The sequence below is a fragment of the Cuculus canorus genome, chromosome Z (genome assembly GCF_017976375.1).
Source record: "Cuculus canorus isolate bCucCan1 chromosome Z, bCucCan1.pri, whole genome shotgun sequence".
Taxonomy (NCBI): domain Eukaryota; kingdom Metazoa; phylum Chordata; class Aves; order Cuculiformes; family Cuculidae; genus Cuculus; species Cuculus canorus.
The window spans coordinates 28,080,584-28,100,715 of NC_071441.1; the positions used below are offsets into that span (position 1 = coordinate 28,080,584).

Here is a 20,132-nt window from a genome sequence, read left to right on the forward strand (position 1 = left end):
TAATCTAATACTGTTTTGAATTCTAATCCTGCTGTAGAGCAAAGAAACATTCACTCCCCAAAAGGTGATTATTTGCATATTTAATAAATGCCATTACTAGTTCTTTGAAGCCATAGCACCCCATCACTGCATCATCTATTAAGTCAATTATTTATTTTTATTTTATTTTATCAGAAGAGCACCATTAAGCCCCGGTTATTCCCAACTGTAAAAGTTCTCTTCAAGCCATTCTCCATGGAGCGCAGCACTGACCTTTTCTGAGCTTATGGGTCTCAGATTACTACTTGAATAGTTTTCCTCCATTGATATGGGACTCATCTAGTTCTTCCAATGTCAGCAGCACTAGCCTATTCCAATATAATTATATGAAATGTTTGGAAGTTGGTCTCTGCTACATCCCAATTCTATGCAAGCTAGAGGCATTATGTTTGACAGCCTTGTTACATGGTACCTCTAATCCACTGGTAGTTAAACTTGTGATACTTCCACAGAGGCCACAATTCCAGGGTGCCTTGGTATAAGTTGACTGATTTCCTGCCAGGACTGTCCTCAAAATGGATAAACTCTCTCACAGTTATCCCTTAATGTAAAGTTCTTACATGAAACAGACATAATTTATGCAGTGTTTATAGGAATATTATCACACAAAACTCAACTATCTGACATACTAAACCTTTCATTTCATTTTCTGCCACGCACCTTTGGTGTGACAAAGAAGTACTGCGATGTGCTTTCTTTACAAGCAGTTTTCACAACCATTTCAAAAACTCTTCTCTCATTCATTGGATCCATGCCCTAAAAAAAAACCAAACAAATGCAAAACCCAAGCCTGTTCTATGTTCTGTCTCATAAGCATCTGTATAGTAAGAAGTTATATACTGCACCTGATCCTCACCTGATTTATTTCATCTACAACCCTGAAAGGACATCTGTTGAGTTCCTGGAGAGCCATTAGGTACAACATAGTGGAAACACTCTTCTCACCTCCACTCTGATGATATGGAGTCAATTCATGGAGTTCACTCGTACTGTGGAATTTGACCCTAATGCGAATCCCATACTTGTCATACTCATCCTATAAAAGCCGGTAATCAGATAGTTAATTGCAGAATACTTCGGGTTTTAGAAAAGATATTTGTAGCAAAGAGACAATAAGGAGCCCATTCCATAGAAGCTGGAGCATGCCAGTTTGGTTCAAACTGCCACATGCCACAGTCACCAAAAGATGTATGAATCCAAGTCACCTGGCAGAGCAGAGTTCCATTGCAGGGTTGGCTTTTATGGAGAACAAGGTCTGGAAGCCAGTAAATAAGCCATACCATCTTGAAGTCTAAAACTGCCTTAAGGAACTTCAAGTCTGTAGGAACAACTTTCAGCTTCTTTGCTCCCTTCAAGTCTTGCTTTTGGACAAGTAAAACATACATACCAGACACCAACTAACACTGGAGACAATCTATCAAATCCTCTGAGATCAGTTAATCTGCTAAATCAGAACAACTTTGGTGTTTCTCCTGGTGTTTTACGACATCTGCAGGCAGACAAACATCCTCAGGATGTAAGGTCTTATACCAATACTTACTTTCATAAAACCGCAAATCTCTGGTGCTTCTGGTATACCAGTATATAGAAACAGAACTGTGTACCCTTGTGGTTGAGGCAAATGCATATGAAGTGAATAAATGTGACCTGACAGTTAAAAATTCATAGTTGCTAAGTGTCCATTTTTTCCCAGTTTTGAAGACAGGTCACCTTTCTCTTGAAACATCACCTCTTGATGCTTTCCCTGTTGGATGACTTCATGTAAAGAAAAATAAAAAACATGACCTAAGGCCTCTAGGCCCACTGTATTTTCAGATGCATTGACACACACTAAAACTAAGCTCAGATCAGTTTACAAGGCAGTTTACAGTTGGCAAAACCTCCAGTTCAAAAAGATCCACCCTTCGGCACAGACCACAATGGCATTGGAAAGTCAGGCATTTGTTGACAGACTACTGGGAATGTGAGTTCATATAACTGACAGATATTCCAGGACTTGTCAAGAATGGTGGTCAAAACTTCCTATGGAGAATTGATCAAGGTGAGGGTTATCACGGCTAGAAATCTGAATTACCAAGTGCTACTAAGGAAATTCATTCACCAAGGTTTCTGCTAGGATGTTACGAAAGAAACTAGGGAAGTGTTTCACACAGTGGGTAGTATCACTAAGAACATGATCAGATTTCAAGGTTCCTGCTTTGCAGGCTAAAGGAGGCTTGAACTTCAGTGTCACAGGAATATTTCTAACAAAAATAATTCTGCCTCAAGCACCTTTCTTGTATTTGCAGGTAAGGGCAAAAGAGTCTTCTGGAGAGAAGAAGGGCGAGGAATCCAAGCTCTAGAACAGATCATGCACCTCCCAGCTTTAGATGTGTTGACCCTCTGAGGAAAAAGTTTTAGTCATTGGCACAGTACCACTTGCTAATCTCTTAAACTATTTGTGACATCTTTGCAAGAGAAAAGCAAGGCCTTCTGAAGATATTGAAAAAGAGTCCAGGCTCACTTCGCTTTTAAACTACTTTACTGTTCTTCTGTGTACTCTCTCCCAATGTATGCTTAAGATAAAAGATAGTATCTGCGTAATATAGATCTGACTGTAAGTAACTATCAAAAGAACTGAAAAGTCCACGTCTTAACGTCCTACTGTTTCGTAATACTAGATGCTGTGTAAATATTTTTTATGCAGTTCATGTAAAGAGCCTTGTCAGTCACTATTCTGCCCCCAATACAACTGCCTCTTCGACTATTTTAAGAAAAGCTGCCCGAGTAATTTAAAACAGAAAAAAAAAGTCAACTTTCACTATTGGAGAGTCCAGGCATTACATACGAGTCTAAAAATCATCATTACAGTTACTAATTTAAAACAAAATACCCAATTTCTTTTCAGCCCACTGCACTGAATATTCCTCCCCAAGGTACTATTACTGATGCTTTAAACTCTTCAGGTGTAAACCCTACCTATAAATGTTACTGAGGGCATAACAGGTTGGGCCAAATGATCGCCACTTCAGAAACAGATAAAATGCCAGCAGACTTGAGTAGAAAATACATGTAGAACCAAATCAATGCAAGTCTTGGTAATAGAAGATTTAACAACGATACCATAATAGGACAAATTAGCTAAAAGTGTAGAATTATGTTTCTAACTTAATACATCCAGGTTACAGCTAAAGTAAATACAATGCTCCTAAGTGAGCCCTGTAAGTTGCAAGAAACTTCCAGAAGTCAGTGAATTGAAGACCTAGACAAAGATTAATTTTCCTTTAATCAGATTGAAAAGTTAGTTCTAGCACAAAGAAGTGTGTTCATCAGTAAAAGTTTGTTATTTTTTTTGAAGAACATCTTTCCTACAATCCAAATAACAACTTGATATTTTTTCATATTTTTCAAAATACATTATTCTTCCATATGAAAAATAAATCATACCTCATTTTCCACATGAAGATCAACTTCACCAACACACTGCATAGAACTAAAGAAGTTACTGAACTTGTCATTAATTTGCTCAATCAGCTTTTTCAAGGGATTTAGCCACTTTTCTTTGACCTAGAAGGAGACATATCTGTGTAAAATGATTTTTAATAACTGAATTTTAATTAAAAAAAATGAATTACAGAAGCTAACGCCTCAGCTTACATTCAAAACAACTTGGAAAGTTACCTTTTTTTCTGTACATACACTCTATTCTAATAAGGACATACGGATACAGAAGTGATAATTTCAGCTATTACCTGTGAAATGTTTTGCTTATAGTTTTCCAATTCATTTTTCTTTTCCTCTAGATATTCCATCAACTGCTGTATTTCTTGTGACTGCTTATTGTATTCTTCTACAACCTGCCAGAATAAAACAGAAGTAGTCAACAAAATGCTTGCCAGTTCTAGCCTTGACTGTAAAAATATCACTCTGCAGTTACTCTGTTCAAACACAATTATATAGATTATTGCGCTGCATACTGAACAAGACATCTTAAGCTTTCAAGCAAAGAAACTGTAAAGCATTCCTTATTTCAGGTTACTGCAACTTTTTTTTTTTTTTTTTTTAAAGGCACAGAACACACTGTTCCTTTGGAAGAACCTACTTAAAATTCTAATAGATGCAGAATCTGGCATTTACAGCACACTGTTCCGGCTGTCTAGCTTATTATACCAAGAGATGTAGCACAGAGTGGGAAGCAAGTACAATATGGGTGGAGAGGGAGGAAGGGAGACTAGAGGGAAAGCAGTGAACATACCGTAGCATTCAGACCTGTGAGACAGGAGGCCCTGGTTTTCTCTTCATTCAGAAAAGCATCAATCTCCTCCAACGTGTTCGGAAGAGCCTGAAAAGCCTGTCAGAGAAAGAATGCATGTGCTACACAGCAATGCTAATGAAGGCCTCAAGTTTACTAAAAAGAAACAGAATAAGCCCTAGAATATTCTATTACTCTTAATTAATACGTCACATATTCAAAATTTAATACTGTAAGATTTCCTTGCAAATTATTATGGACAGAGAAAGAAGGCTAGAAGTACTACTACATAACAACTATACACAATTAATTGTTCCTCAGTTGCCTACCTTGTGCAGCTACAGATGCTCACAGACCTGTTATAAGCCAGAGGCTATGTTGGTTAAGACATGTAAATACTTCCAGAGGCTGGGGAAACCTCTGGGTAAGTAGGCAGGCCCAGATTTCAGTTCTTTTTTGTCACTCCATTAGAGCAAGAAGCTAGAAACATATGTCCTCTAATTATTTCAAGAGCCACAGGACTGTGGATTTTAACTGAAATTTCAGATAAAATTTTCTGCCCCCTGTGCACATAATGAAATCAGAGGATATGCCAGCACTTATTCACAGGCGCTTTAAAAGAGTAAGTGACAATACGTAAGTCAACACTAACAGAAGTACATACAATCCTTTACTGCTAGCCTTCTAATAAAAAATATATAATGAGAAGTTAGAATGGTGAACATCATTCAGAACTTAAGAGGTATGTAGAGTTTTTTTGTACATACAGTTTGAAATTCTTTCGGAATATGTTCATCTGGGCTCAGTTTGCAGACCTGTCGAGCTTTGTTCAGCAATTCCTTGCAGTTCTCTGTAAGAACTCGTTTCCTCTCGTCCAGATCACGATACAATTCCTGTTAGAAAATATGTTAAAGATATCAAAATACACATTTTTTAAAATGTTATTATATATTTCCAGAGGCGATACTAGCACAATGGCACATAAACATCTGAATCAAAGAAAGTAGCTGAAATCAGACGGCCTTAAGATAAAAAAAAAAAAATCCTTGTTTCAACACACATGGTTCATTCTCTATCTCTGCTCAAAGTCAACAAATGCCAAGATAAACTGATTAAAAGCATGTTCCTATAATACAGTTAAATTTATTTTCTCTCAACTAGACATGGGTACATGCAGATTCAATATATGTATCAAAACAGACTACTTCAGAGTAAAGTCCCTGTAAATCAAACCCAAATTACTATGAGCCTTATTTTTTATTAGTTCCCATTTAACTGTACTTATCTCCTTAGTGGAACACGGTGGACACGATATACACAGAATAGTATTTTAGCTGAAATTTTACAGAGTAAACATCATAATTACACAATAAGAAGTATTTCCTTTGCTGTTTCATATTCTACCCCAGTAATACAGCCAGCAACATACAAAAAGGAAACACACCAATGCTGAAAAGTGAAAAGCAGGTACAATATCTGGTTTTGAAGAGCGGTCTTACGGCTAAACTCTTTGGAACTTACTATACGCAAGCGGTCAACTCAGCCCTGTGACTTTTATGATGCAATGTTACCACAACAGCAATTAAATAAAATACAAGACACAAAATAAGATACCTTCAAGAAACACCAAGCTAAAGATTTTATCTCAAATAAGCAGTTCTTAGGAAAAAAAACTTGGAGAGCTTTATGTAACTCTTCCCCCTCTGTCCCTAGAAATCACATTCACTTATCTCTGCGCACATAGTCCATACCACAGGCCTGGAGCTTCCAAATGCTGATAGCTAGGCCTTACCATCCACTCAGAAGTGAAAAGGAGTACATAACAAGATACTGGAACTTTTAATCCAAGTTATTTTTTCAGAGGCACAAAATTCTCACTCAAAATTCATACGTACAATATCTTGCTTCAGAACATTATTCTGACAGCTGAGGAAGTTTCATTATGCTTTTACGCTTTGGACAGCTTTATCTGCCCAATTTGTATTGTTGTGTACTTTAGTTAAATGTAGGAGGACTCAAGTGGCATAAAAATTTCTAAGTGTTCATTTGAATATTATACAGTTAGATAAAGGTTTATTCCACATTTCTGAAACACAGGATACCAACACTGTAATTACTAAATCTAATTACTTTCCAGCAATTATATTAATCTTTGTTTACTAAACACAACAGACACAGTAGTAACACATAACAATCATGAGTGATCAGCAGCAGCTCCCACACTCACTGAAGAATTAGTGCTGATTTTCTCTACAGCATATATCAACTCAAGAAACCTGGGTTTCCTTCCCTCCATCAAGCACTAGGAAACAGATTTGGCATTAGAGGTAAACATTTCACAATCTTTACAAACACATTGCAAAGACATTTTTTCCTACTCTGTGTGTTGATGTTTTCAGAAAGTTAAAAAAATGAGGCCTTTTTTAGATCTCCCCCTGCCCTCCACTTCATAAAGTCTACTGCAAGAGACTGAGGGAGAAGTCACATGGAGGCAAGGACTGGCATTAGAGCTATACAGATAAAAAAGCAATAAGCAGAGGAAGTCCCTACTTTTGGTTACAGCCAAGAACTTATGTCATACCGAATTAGCACAAATAAAACCGTAAGCCACAACACTTACGTTCCATTACATATCTGCATATGCCCTGTAATATTTTCAATAAATAATTTTAAGAAATATTTTAGAAAGTTCTAAATTAAAAACAGACTATATCTTGGATCCCAGAAATCTAAAAGCCAGCTGGCATAATCTGAAATGTGCCTGACCTCATGATAACAACGGCAGAGTGATCCAGTGAAAGGCAACACATTCACTCTTTTTTATATACAAGAAACATCAATTTTATACTATTATTTATCAATAATGAGCCAAAGTCAATTCTGAATCATGTTAAGTGGTGAACCTCAGCTCTCAATGGTACATAAAGCTGCCAACTGAGACCCTGCAGAGCTGCATGTAACGATATTTTGATCTGATCTCTAGGCACAGAAAATCTGGAATACACTCAACATTGAATATGCCTGACCAAACTCTGAAACAAGAAAAATTCTTCATAGTGTGAAAAGGAAAACGAAAGTTTGGGCAGAGGAAAACCTCAGCATTAAACAGAATAGCTGGGAAGCAATAGACATTTGATGTGGTTATGAAGCATGTACTTGAATAAATGGGCAGACAGTTTAACAACAAAGTCTCAATTTTCTTTTAGCTTTGTCAGCTGATTATCACAGCCACATGCTTTAGTGGGACGTCCTTGCCCATGGCAGGGGGGTTGGAACTAGATGATCTTTAAGGTCCCTTCCAACCCTATGGTTCTATGTATTCAAAAGTGCATGGCAATGTGGAGGTTCCCGCTGATTTCCTGAAGGCAGCTCAATAAAACCATCTAGATAAAAAAGTAACTCTAAATAGGAAGAATTACTGTTTTGAACAGAGATGCTACCATGAAAAATCATAGACTAGACAGAGCTTTATATCTGTTTCAGCCAACAGCATTAGAACCAACATGGAAAAAGCTTTGTTTGGGTGCTTCAGGGAAGTTCTGTACTAGTGCGGGGTTGCAATTAAAGTTTCCTGAAATGTATCTCTCAAACAGCAGAAAAAAATGCATATTCTGTATGCACAAGTGATTTGTATTCTGTTGTGCTCATCAGTACAGCAACCAGTCTTGTGCAAAATAAGAATCTGTTTAAAGAAAATATCATTACAAGTGGCCAATGTTTTCTCATGGATTTGCTTGACCGCATGTTTGGTGACAGAATTTAATTATTTGAAGTTTGGAGATCTATACAGAGGAAAACAGAATCTGCATTTTCTTAAAACTTGGCTTAAGGAGCAAATGCTGTGATGTACATACTGAGTATTCATATTACTTATTTAAATAAAATTACACCAAATGAACTTGAAAGTTAACAAGCTAACAAACAAGACAATTAGCAAGATTGTTTCAAATAACCCTCATAAACATGCAGGCAATTGTGCCAATTATCCAATAAGCAGATGGAGCTAACAATCCTCCCAAATGTTCAGTATGGGCCACAAACACAGATTTTCTTCTTAGGCTCATTAAATAAATTAAATACAAAGACTTGTTAAAAGTAACACTAGGGTTTGCACTTGAACTACAATGACAAAATACAAACCCTAGAAATCTGTTGTTGCTAACCTGACTTGTTCAAAAACATGTACTTTTTGACCTTTCCATGTAAGTGGCGAAAAAAACCCACCATAAAGCAAAAAACATACTGCTTTCTCCACAGTATCCTAGTGTGAAGACCTCATAAAAGGAACAGATGTGATCTTCTCTTAGATGTACTAAGTGGGGTTTGCATTTGCTTCAAATCTTAAATCAGATATTTACTCAGGTATTATAATGTCTCAAAACTGCTTGGGAGCTAAACACCATGAGTATGTGCTAAGTATCAACAAAGTTTTGCAGCTTCTTTGCCTGATTCCCAGCATTCCAATTTCAATGAATGCATCATGACCAGCAGATGACCTACAAAAATGCCTGATGATTAAATAATGAACTAGTGATCCCATAATTGTAGTGTTTAGGCTCCAATTAGTTCACTACGCAGCTTTTGTATGCATACTTCTTTCTATTTCTGTTTTCCTTCCGCCTTTTTGCAGGTTTATTGATTTTCTGAAAATAGGCAGCAATTGTTTGAAAGACTTCCTTGAAGTGTTGTGATGGCCTCCTCAGAGGCAGCTTTGGAGCAAGACTACCTTAACACAGTATTGCTGTAGGAAAAAAATGAACACTAAGAAGTTAGAGGAAAGTGCCCATTTAACATACTATACCAAATAACACGCAAAGAAATATTGAGTTTGCTCCGTGAAAATGCATCTCTTACAGCAGAAAATAATGTATGTTGCACATTCTGTGGTTTATTTGTTATTCACAGGGCAATACAGGAAAGAGAACTTCTGAAAAAAGGGACTAAAGGCTTAATTCAAAGACTCAAGATGCACAGTATGGGGAAGTGTGTCTTTGGACTTCCATGTATGTGAAAACTTAAGATGCACTTGAATACTCAGAAGTTTTCCTCCAGAGCAGTTTAAAGTCTCAAAAATATGACCACCGAGATTACTTGTTTCTGCATTTTTTTCTGTTTTAGTGCTCCTGGAACTAATCATCCAAAATATAAGCTCTGGCACAATTTCCTCTACTTATGGGGTTTATTTATGCTGTGTATGACTAGTGGAACCTCAGATAACTCAAAATCCTGTTTGCTAGAGAAGGAGGTAATTTTCTTTAACTAAGAATTATCAGATTGTTTACAAGTCCTCTTCACTGATCGGACCAGCTATCTACCTTTGCAAAAATCCAAGCTACTCTCTCAACAATGAAGAAGATGGGAACAGAGAGAACTAAAACCAATAAATGTACTTCCCACTGACAATACACACTACTCGCATGAGGTTCACAGTTTTGTAATTCATTCTCACTTCTTACTGAGCTACAGCAATGAAGTAATTTGCATTGGATTTTTACAGTCTGAATAACAGCTGCATCATGTGCGAGAACTGATGCAACAGTGATATGCAAATAATATGCTGGACTTGTCTTTATCTTCAAGTTACTTTTTGCTCCTCTTCGGATTTTCTCCTCTTCCTACTTTTCCTCCAAGTGATAATACCTATATAAACTCAAGTGTTTTTCTAAATATATGCCAGGGTCATTCCTTTGCAAGCGCATACGCATCCAAAAACCACTTACCACTTAGGTTTTATTTAACATCCATTTTTTTTGTGGATCAAATTGGATTAGCAGCAGTTTATCTTGCAAGATAAAGAAAAAACTTACTATCCTGTACTTTGGCATTTTTTTTCCCCAGTACACTGAAAGATGGTACTACTACACAAATGCAAAAACTGCCTTCTGTGCATCAATCCATGAGATACCACAGCATTCGCTGCTCTCAGAAATTAGTACTTGTGTGCAAAATTAATTCCTCAGAGACCATCTTTTTACCTGAACACAGAGTTGCTTCCTAATATAATCAGTACTATGACGACTTATGCTCCTTTCTGTCCTCCAGAAAGGACATTTAAAGTACACTGTAAGAAAATAAGCCATAAAGGTAAAACAGCTCTGCTTTACTCAGATACAGTACTTTCTGGTTGATCTTGAGTTTGCATCTCCCATGTGGGTTGGGGCTACTTGTCTACAACAGACTTGGAATAAAAACCACTTCCAAAAAACAGCTAGCCTTTTTATACACATTATGAATTATAATAAAAAGATACAGGACATGATGAATGTACAGCACATTTTCACAGAAGCTTAGTTGTCTTAACTGAGGAAGGCAAAGCTCCAATTCGGCTTTAAATGAAGTGGCTAAACTCAAACTACAGCAATCAAGGCTAAATATTTACCAGCACTAATAATAATTTATAAACAAAGACACAGAAGCACCCTTTTCTACACCACAAAGGCTTCCACAAATGTTTTCATAGTGGATATCCCAGTATTCGTAGAAATGATTACCTCTGAATCCCTTAGCTGTATCGTTGCTTCTTTATACTCTGATTCTAGCTTATTCTTGTCAGCAGCCACATTAGTGCTCTGAAGGACCAGATCTACTTTGTGGGTGTTCAGTGAAATGCAATTCTAAACAGGAAAACAGAAAATGTTATTTTTTTTCCACAAGGGACTCAAAACTAAAAATCACTGTCACACTTCAGAAACCATCTATTTTTCAGTCACAGCATATAATCCCACACTGTGTACCGCGCTTTAACATTGGTGCCTACCAAATTCTATGAAAAAGAAAGGTAACTTACTGCTGACCCAAGTTCTTCAAGATATGAAGCCCCCATATTCTTTCAATCTGTAAGCACATATCCTTCACTTGGAACAAAACTATTTTACATCAAACATATTCTCTTTCCCTACACCACATACTCACATGTGAAACGTGAGAGAAGACAAAGCTATCTCAATTATTTGTCAGAGAGAGAATTCAACAGGTGGATTTTGGCAGATGCCAAAGTCACATGCAGAAATGAAAAAGGTCAAAAAATAAGCACATAGGATACCTCTCTCACTGACCATGCAAGATCACTGATTCGATGCAAAGTGACTCTAACTCATGTCTTAACTGGAACAGTGCATGACAACAGAAGGAGGCTGTATTTCAGAAGTTTCGTAACAGGCTTTAGTGATCCCCAAAACCTGGTTTGACATCTTTGACATTAAAATGGTTGCTTCTTTAAATGAGTAAGCCTCAGGAACAGTCTAGAGGCTTCATCACCAGCAATATATTCCTGATTGTGTGAAGGGTAGCTTCAAACCTTGAATTTTGGAGCACGGAGAACACTGGTTTAAATATACATATATATATATCTCTATCTATCTGTAAGTACATAGTACATGTAAGTACAAAGGAATCCTCTCTCTGAATGAAAGGGAGGACAAAGTTCCAACTGTAGACTTAGTGGACCTGCAGGATGAAGTTTTGTGAGTCTTAGCTTCTGACTACAGTAGCATGCCAGGGTCTGAGATCTTCCCTATTTGTCATTTCAACACAAAGTGCCTACAGTGTGAACTTGGACACAGGAATAAGTTTATTTGTTTCCAACCCATTAAACAGTTTAAGAACAATTACCAGAGAAGTAACCTGAAAAATAAGTCACAATTAAAGGAAATTAAAAGTGGAAAAAGTTAAGGTTATTCAAAGACAACAGCAGAAAGAACTGCAAACAAATGCAGTGCCAGAATCTGCAACAGTGCACACAAAACTGTTTCTGCCAACTGACTGTAAAGTATTGACATGTATTTGGTACGTGCCAGGTACATTCTGCCTTGTGTATTTGTGTAAACATACCTGCACACTGTCACTCTAGTTGACTGTTCTACACAAGCCGCAGAACTCTTAAAAAGGTAAATTATATTGTCATGACACAAAGACACAGAAAACTCATACATGTTTTATATTTCCTTCTCTGGCAGAAGTGAGTATGCCTGAAACATACGACTACTTAGCTTTTTATCACTTTAATAGCTTATGCTAGTATATGTGTGTATATTTTCATATATATATATATGTGTATATATATAAAAAGAGAGAACGAGAGTACAAAGGCTACGATAAACTTTGAAGCATTCGTAAAGTTTGGTTTGGGGATGGCTAGAAATCTATGGATTTCAACAATTTTGAGAAAACAGATAATGAAACATCTTTCTTCTATCAGAACATTTTTCTTCTCTTTAGTACGTACCAGCACATATTTCCTAGAGCACACAAAGTGAAAATTAATCTGAAATAAATCCCTTTTGTGATCAATAACTATTTCAGACAAATATCATCCTCCCTCCCCTACACTCCTGGTATACCAAGATATGCACATTATGCATCAAATCTCTTCTCCTGCAGTGGGTGAAAGAAATTCTAAGACACTCCTTCAGACAGGTCATACTGCAGTCAGTAAACAAGTTCAGCTGCACTTTACAACAGCAACACACTTTTACATTCTGGGAAATGGGCATCAAATACAAAAACGAAAATAATATTCTAGAAATTCCTGTTTTAAACACAGAATATTTGCAAAAGTTTTGAAAAGAGTTACTTTTTGGTACTGGTATTACCTACACAAGTTCTCTAAGTTTTGTTAACTAATCTACAGCTTAAGCAACCTTTTTAATATGGCAGGTATCTTCTGCCATTCTTCGGCATTTTCAAAATTGCTTTGGCTAGATGATGTAAAGATGATCTCTGAAAGACTCCAATTGTTGCACTCCATGACTATTAAAACCAACAGAAACAGCCCATCCATTTGGAGTACTTCTTTCTTTACTTATTATATAAGCATCAGCAACTGGAATGTATTGAATTCAGCGTCACTTCAAAGGGAAGTGTATATGCTCTTTTCAGTGATTAAGACTGAAATGTGTTCTTGCTCAGCTTCATGTCAATTTTTCACATGACTAATTACTCCTTTTTCAATAAAAATAATAAAAAAGGAGATAAAGAAATAGGGTGGAAGGAGTAGTTCACAGAACCATGCAATATTCTGAAAATGTACAGGCTGAAATGGTCACACAGTTCATGCCTGGTTCATTTCTGTATTTACTGAATCACACCATGGACTGTAAGACTTCACTCACTAAGAACCTAAATAAATAAACTCAAGCAAATAATGTACAAATAGGATTAACAATAGACAAACAAGTTCAAGTTTATAAAAACTTAAAAAGATGCTTACCCTGAAGCAAGTTAGCTTGTAAACGTTTACTGTGTTAGGTACATACACATACAAGTGATAGGTATCTCTTACTTAAGTTACAAGACTTGAACTTTTCACAATACCCAAACACATGCCAAGTTAAAAATACATACCTTTATGAGATGCATTAATTCACTAACCAGTCTTGCTTTTTGGATATTTATTTCTTTGATCTTTACATTTGCCTGTTGAGACTCATTCTCTAGGTCGATAGCATCTTGTTCCAGCTGCTTTAAACTATGAGAGGAATCAATACTCGATTATTCCTGATTAAAAATAAATTGTACAAAAATACAGAAATTCTTTATCTTTGTGATGAACCACGAATCAGTAATAGTAGGAGTTTGTATACCTAAACATTCCAAACACACTCCCAGCATTCCCAATCTATGCATTCTAAACTCAAGAATTTCAAGATAAAAATGTCATAACTAAAGAAAATCTGATTTTGGCTACTTAGGGCACATCTCAGCAACCACACTCCTTTACTTTCTTTAATCTGAAATTCACAAAAGGTCAGTGTACAGATGACCTTTTTCTTCTGCTGCTAGCTCCTTTCAACAATATAACATAGCAGAGTTTAGAAGGTTTGCTTAATTCTTGTTACACTTACTAGTAAAACAAGTATCTATCCCCTCAACTTACTGCACCAAACCAGAGTTCTCAGTTATTTTAAACCTCAAAACCACATAATTATGAAGAAGTACATATGAAATAATTGCAATATTTAGTGAGCTGCAAAGAGCCTGGAGATCTTAACAAATGGCTGAAGAGGCCAAAAGGATAATCCAGGAGACAAACCAATCGTTCTTACATTGATCCCTGGGAAAACTGTGGAGTAAGTCCCGTTGGTAAACAATTGCAGGGGCATAAGGGACAACGTGATCATGAGGAATCAGCAGGCATATACCAAAAATACATCATACCTGATGAATGCAATTGTAAAACAACTGGGTAACGGGAGATCAAGTGGTTGCCATTTACCTCAATTTTACCAAGGCTTTCTGCTGGGTTACCTGATAAAAGCTCACTTGTATGTTCAAAAAAGGAGAGAGAGTAGCAGGTGGGGGAAGCCCAAATAATACCTTACCCTGCAGGTGGGGGAAGCCCAAATAATACCTTACCCTGACTATCCTCAGGCATATCTGAGGAGCCATCAGCCCATGAAATGCCCATCTCTGCAAGCTGAGAGGAGCACAGGGGCCGTCTAGGAGGCGGGAACCCAAATTCAGGGCTCAGAGGAAGAGATATCCTCCCTCAAGACAGCATCAGCACAACTGCTGGTTTTCACACCTCGACAAGATAAGACAACACCACAGCACCCTCTGGACTGAGGGGTGTTGTTTCTTTGGGGTATAAGACACACTATGGGATCCAGCATAAAATCACTTTGCGATTTTGCAGGACTCAATACTGGATATTCAGGGGAGAACCCAAATGCGGGAAAAGGGAGGGATCTAGATGACTTGGAGAGGAACTTTGTTGGAAAAGAGAGGGATATGAGGATAAAAGGAGGCACTTATATGTAAATACTTCGCTGATCAATATGCTTGCCTAGTCATTCCCAACTTGCACACTCTCATTCAATTCCATTTTTCACTGTTTTCCTGAGTGAGGGACTCTCTATTCAGCATTTACATGTGTTTTACGAGAGTCTAAGTGCAAACAACTACAATCAGATCACAAGTCAGAGGAAAGTGCCTGCTTGCCTGTAGCACCAGAAACTGGAGAGGCTAGAGCAACTAAAGCTAACTGACAGCCACTGGAGCAGTACCACAGGTCAGAGGCCCATGTGTCCATGGTGTCAGCACCTGGTACAATTGTAGGTGTGTAAGCATGTGACCACTAGCAAAAATCAAGCCAGACCAGGTGGCAAGTAGGTGAAGTGGCCTCGGAGCCAAGAGAGTACGCGTGTCTCTACGGATGACACCACGGAAGAGATCAGTCTACCTATATCCCTCCATCTATAGCTATTGGAGGGACCAGGGAAGTGCAGTCTGGCTGCCAGAGACCCTGAAGTCTGCTGTCTCTGAGGATGAGACCTGCTAGCATGTGTATGTATTTAAGGGTAAGATGACAGGCATACTGGCTGTTGGGGCAGTAGTAGGGGAGTCATATAATACTCTGCACGTTAGTATGCCCCTATGTCCCCGAAGGTAAGACCGTGGAGTTGGCTACCAGGAAACCAGGGAGTCCCAGCCAGTTTTGCATGCATGTGCGGACAGGTGACACCTACACAGGTGAGGCTGTACAGGCAACAGAAGCAGTGCTGCAGCCTCAGGGGATTGCATGACCAAGTACCAGCAACTGGGCAGACTCCAAGCGTCTGGACTCAGCCAGTGATGGGATAAAGGATAAACATTGTCCATATGTATGCATGAGTCTCACTAGGAGAGCCCCATCCTGCTTAGATTAGAAACATGATGAGGCCATGGGTGGTAAACTTGCCCGATTGCTCTGTGTGTCCATCTTTGCTGCATGGCTGAATATGTGTACATACATGCTGTTCAGATGTGCTTTATGTAAATGTGCCTTCTGGGAAGACAGGCTCAGCCTCACTACTGGTTTCACCTGGGAGCATTAAGCTCCCCTCAAGCTGCTGGATCCAGACCTATTCCTCTAACTTTTCCAATTCTGCCTCCCACAATACTGTTGTACTCAAGCTGGAAAACTACAATCTGGATGGAGGGAAGACTAGATAGGTAAAAAAAATGTGGTTGGATGGTCAGGCTCAGATTGTCATGGTTAGTCTGTTGTATTCTGCCTGGAGGCCAGTATCAAATGGGGTACCACAGGATTAAAGCTCTGGGATATGTCCTATTTAACACCGCTACCAGTGACACAAAAAAGCAGAGAGAGGGCTATCTCATCAAGTTTTCAGATGACACTAAACTGAGAGGAGTAATAGGCCTGCTGTTCAGAGGGCATTGGTGAGGCTGGAGGAACTGGTCAACAGAAGGCTGATGAGATTCAGCAAGGACAAATGCAGAGTCCTGCCCCTGCAAAGAAAGTGGGTCTGGAAGTGATACAGGCTTGGGACAGGTTGGGTAGAAACTCTGCAGGGAAGGACCTGAGGTATTGGTAGAAAACAAGCTAAGCATGAGCCAGTAGTTCACCCTGGCTGCAACAAGGTCCCCCAGCATCCTTGGCTGTATGAATGGAAGCATATGGAGATCATGTTCAGGACTGCAAACAGTTTTGACCCATGCCCCAAACATCAACAAACTGGAGCAAACTTTGAAAGCAACCAAGATGGTCAGGGGCTACAGCACGGCCCACGCAAGGACAGTATGAGGGGGTTCAGCTTAGACAAGAGACTGCTCCAGAGCACCTAACAGCAACCCCTCACTATCCTTCCCACAAGGAGGCCATCGACAGGATGGAACCAGGCTCTCATTAAGAGATACACAGTAGAAGGATAACGGACAGTGAACATAAGTTGAAACAAGAAATCCAGACAGAATGTCAGTAGGAACTTTTTCCTCATAAGGACAGTCAAGCAGTAGAACAGGATGTCCAAATATGTCACGCAATCTCCATAGAGACTTCCAATCCAAGGTGCTTTGGGATACAGCCCTGTAAACGTGGTCTAAATTTAGTGTTCATCTTGCTTTGACAACACAGCTGGACTACAGACTAGATGAAGTCCCTTCTAACCTAACTGATACTTATGATCCTTAAATATTATATTATTTCCAAAATTATATCCAGCTATATACTAATAACAAATAATATCATATACTCATATAAATTAAAAACATGAATATTTGGAAATTATACTAACAGCAAGGATTATTTAAATAATTTCTGTCTCTACTGAAAGAGATCCATGTACAAGAAAAATTTTAACAGTCTCATCTGAAATCGTGTCATGATTCTTACATCTATTCAAAATTAAGAGTGTAATTATTTTTTTAAAGGGAAGGATTTAATCAACATGTGTTTAGGCAAAGGGCCCACCTTCTGCTTTCAAACTCGCTTCTCTATTCTAATAAAACACCACAATACATGCATCCCTAATAAGAAACCCAAGAGCAATATTTGACTTTGAGACTAAGCTCACATCCACACTACTAAAAGCTGCTTTTTTTCATAGCAACCTGGACACTTGTGACTATGAAGTTGTTGATTCTGATCTCTCTTAACAGCCCTGGAGCCCTTTTTGTCTTTTCTTTCTTTTCCCCAACACTTCTCTTTTCAGTTTAACCCCCCCATAAGTAACACAAGAGCTGTTCATACAAGCACCAGCACCAAGTTTCAAAAAATGAAAAGTAAAGTGGCACAAGAATATTCAGGAGTATTTGAGGATAAAAAGTCTGCTGCAGTTAGTGGAGGGAGTGAAGCCTGGGGCAATCTCCTCTAGATTGCCTTTCTTAAGTGAAACACCTCTTGAACCATGCTCAGGTTCTCCCTTACGAAAAATACAGTAACAGAAGAACTAATTGCAGAGGCCCACAAAACCAGAAAATATGTAAAGACAAATACTGTGGACAATCGAGGTCCAACTTCATCCCTGACGTGCTTACTAGTACATGTTCATGTACACTGTGGTATTACCTAGATATGTGTACCAAAACATAAGGCTACAGTAATACCTGAGCGCGTGAAATGATCTCTCACTCGAATCCTATGATTTTATTACAGAAAAACGTTTGGAACATTGTTATACGGTTTCTCTAATACTGTCTTCATCTCAATTTCTAAACACCTCCTTTGTCTTGATTATCACTTGTATCTGGCACTCAACTACTAGTTACTTTGTAAGGGTAAAAGCACATGCACAACAGCAAGATGAAGCCAAAATATCGCTGTCATTAAAATCATTCACATTTCATAGATAATATGGTTTCCTACCTATCATACTTCACACCAATTTTTGATTCCAACTGTCTCCTCCTGTTTCCTCTCTCTAAAAGCTCCTTCTTCTGTTGCCTGAGTTCATTGTCCCTGTGTTCCAGATGTTTCTGTCTCTCTAACAATGTAGTGAAGCGCATATCCAATGACTTAAGCGTGTTGCTGATGTCCTGAAATAAAAGAACACATACCACTAGCATTCTAACTACAAACATACATACTAACACATGCAAGCAGGTCATACTTTTTACATGATAAAATGGGCAGTAGTTCACGTCATATACAGGACATCAATTCCTACCTGTTGCTGATTTTCCAACTGTCTTCTTTCATCTGTATCTACCGAACTGGTGAGAAACTGTGCTTCCCTCAGTGATGTGTTAGTAGACACGGTTAGGTTTGTGTAAGCAGATACTTTAACAACGTATTTTTCTTCTGCTGTGTATATCTGCTTAAGTTTCGTCTCTCGTATGACCTGAAAAACATACAAAAACATTAATCTGACAAAGGCATTTCAGAACAAGGAATAAATTAGCAAAAATACACAGTAAATAACTTCATCTTATGCAAGGCCTTGACCTGTTGATAAGCCTTTATAAAAAGATGATGCTAAGTTTAATGTATCACTGTACTTTCAATTCAGATCAGGCTCCAAAGAACTGTTCAGATACTGTCAAATAGAATATGTTATCAAAACAAATCAAATAGGTTCTGACTGTTCCGATATTGCAGATGGACACTGAAAAACACTGTTATTATTTACACTGCATCACAAGCAAGGATTGTACTTGCTGTAAAACATGGAAACGTAGGCTGTGTACCAAAGAATCAAAACTTCAGAAATCAATAGATGAAACCATGTAGTGATTTGTAAAGCATGAACATCACTGAAAGAAATGCACCCGTGCAAAAAAAAAAGCTATAAAAATACTAGACTTACAATTTCTAAATGACGCTTGTTGAAAAGGGTATTACAAATAACCAAAGATTTACCATAACACAAGGTAGTATACTACTCAAAAGGATATAAAGTGCCCAGTTTCTTGCCTTTTCCACATTAAAATATTCTTCACAAAGAATATTTAAAATAAAACTCTAGACATAGGTGTGTTTGTGCTATTTAGGATATCTCACCCTTTCGATCATGCTTCTGGTCTTTTCTGTTCCGACAGGGACATCATGAATACGGTACTGGGAGCAAAGATAACTCATCACAGGATGAGGAGCATCAAATAACTCCCGTAGGTATGAGAAAAATCCATATCGACTGGAGAGGAGAAAAAAAAAAGCATGCATGAGAAATAAAACCCAACAGGTAAGCAAGCTGTAAATCACTGAAGGGTCAAGAAAGAAGTTCTGCTAACCCAGAACTGAATTGGTGAAAATTTGATTTGCATAAGAAAATCTAACACATAGCAGTAACACCAAAAGACTGCATTTAAAGCCATTCTCCACTGATATAATATGATACGTACTGAAATTCTTCAATAGGTCTCGAAGGTACACTTTCTGCACATGACTCAGCAGGTGCGCATACAGCATTCACTTTTAGTTTCTGATGATCGCGCATCTAAATATAGATTACAATAGATTATTTGGTAAAAAAAAAAAAAGCAGAAAAATCCACTATATTGAAGTCATGTATTTATACTTGATTTACAGAATCAGAATAATTTTAAACTGACAAGCTCTGGAAGAACCCACGAAAATCCACTCCGGTCCAGGCATGATGGAGTTCTCTAGAAGCCAAACTCAGTTAGTATCTCTGCATGAAACTAC

General features: G+C 38.0%; 1 protein-coding gene across 2 annotated transcripts in view; it reads right to left on the reverse strand.

Moving 5' to 3' along the window:
• Window positions 1-20,132, reverse strand: part of SMC5 (structural maintenance of chromosomes 5) — a 50,987-nt gene that overhangs the window by 11,270 nt on the left and 19,585 nt on the right. For both annotated transcript variants that reach the window (XM_054054211.1, XM_054054212.1), the window contains 12 exons: window positions 19,829-19,923; window positions 19,488-19,620; window positions 18,655-18,828; window positions 18,354-18,523; window positions 13,613-13,736; window positions 10,762-10,884; window positions 5,038-5,163; window positions 4,274-4,369; window positions 3,771-3,875; window positions 3,466-3,585; window positions 896-1,075; window positions 700-795 (listed from right to left, as the gene is read on the reverse strand). In XM_054054211.1, coding sequence (XP_053910186.1) covers window positions 700-795; window positions 896-1,075; window positions 3,466-3,585; window positions 3,771-3,875; window positions 4,274-4,369; window positions 5,038-5,163; window positions 10,762-10,884; window positions 13,613-13,736; window positions 18,354-18,523; window positions 18,655-18,828; window positions 19,488-19,620; window positions 19,829-19,923 — 1,542 coding nt within the window. The remainder of the gene's footprint in view (window positions 1-699; window positions 796-895; window positions 1,076-3,465; window positions 3,586-3,770; window positions 3,876-4,273; window positions 4,370-5,037; window positions 5,164-10,761; window positions 10,885-13,612; window positions 13,737-18,353; window positions 18,524-18,654; window positions 18,829-19,487; window positions 19,621-19,828; window positions 19,924-20,132) is intronic.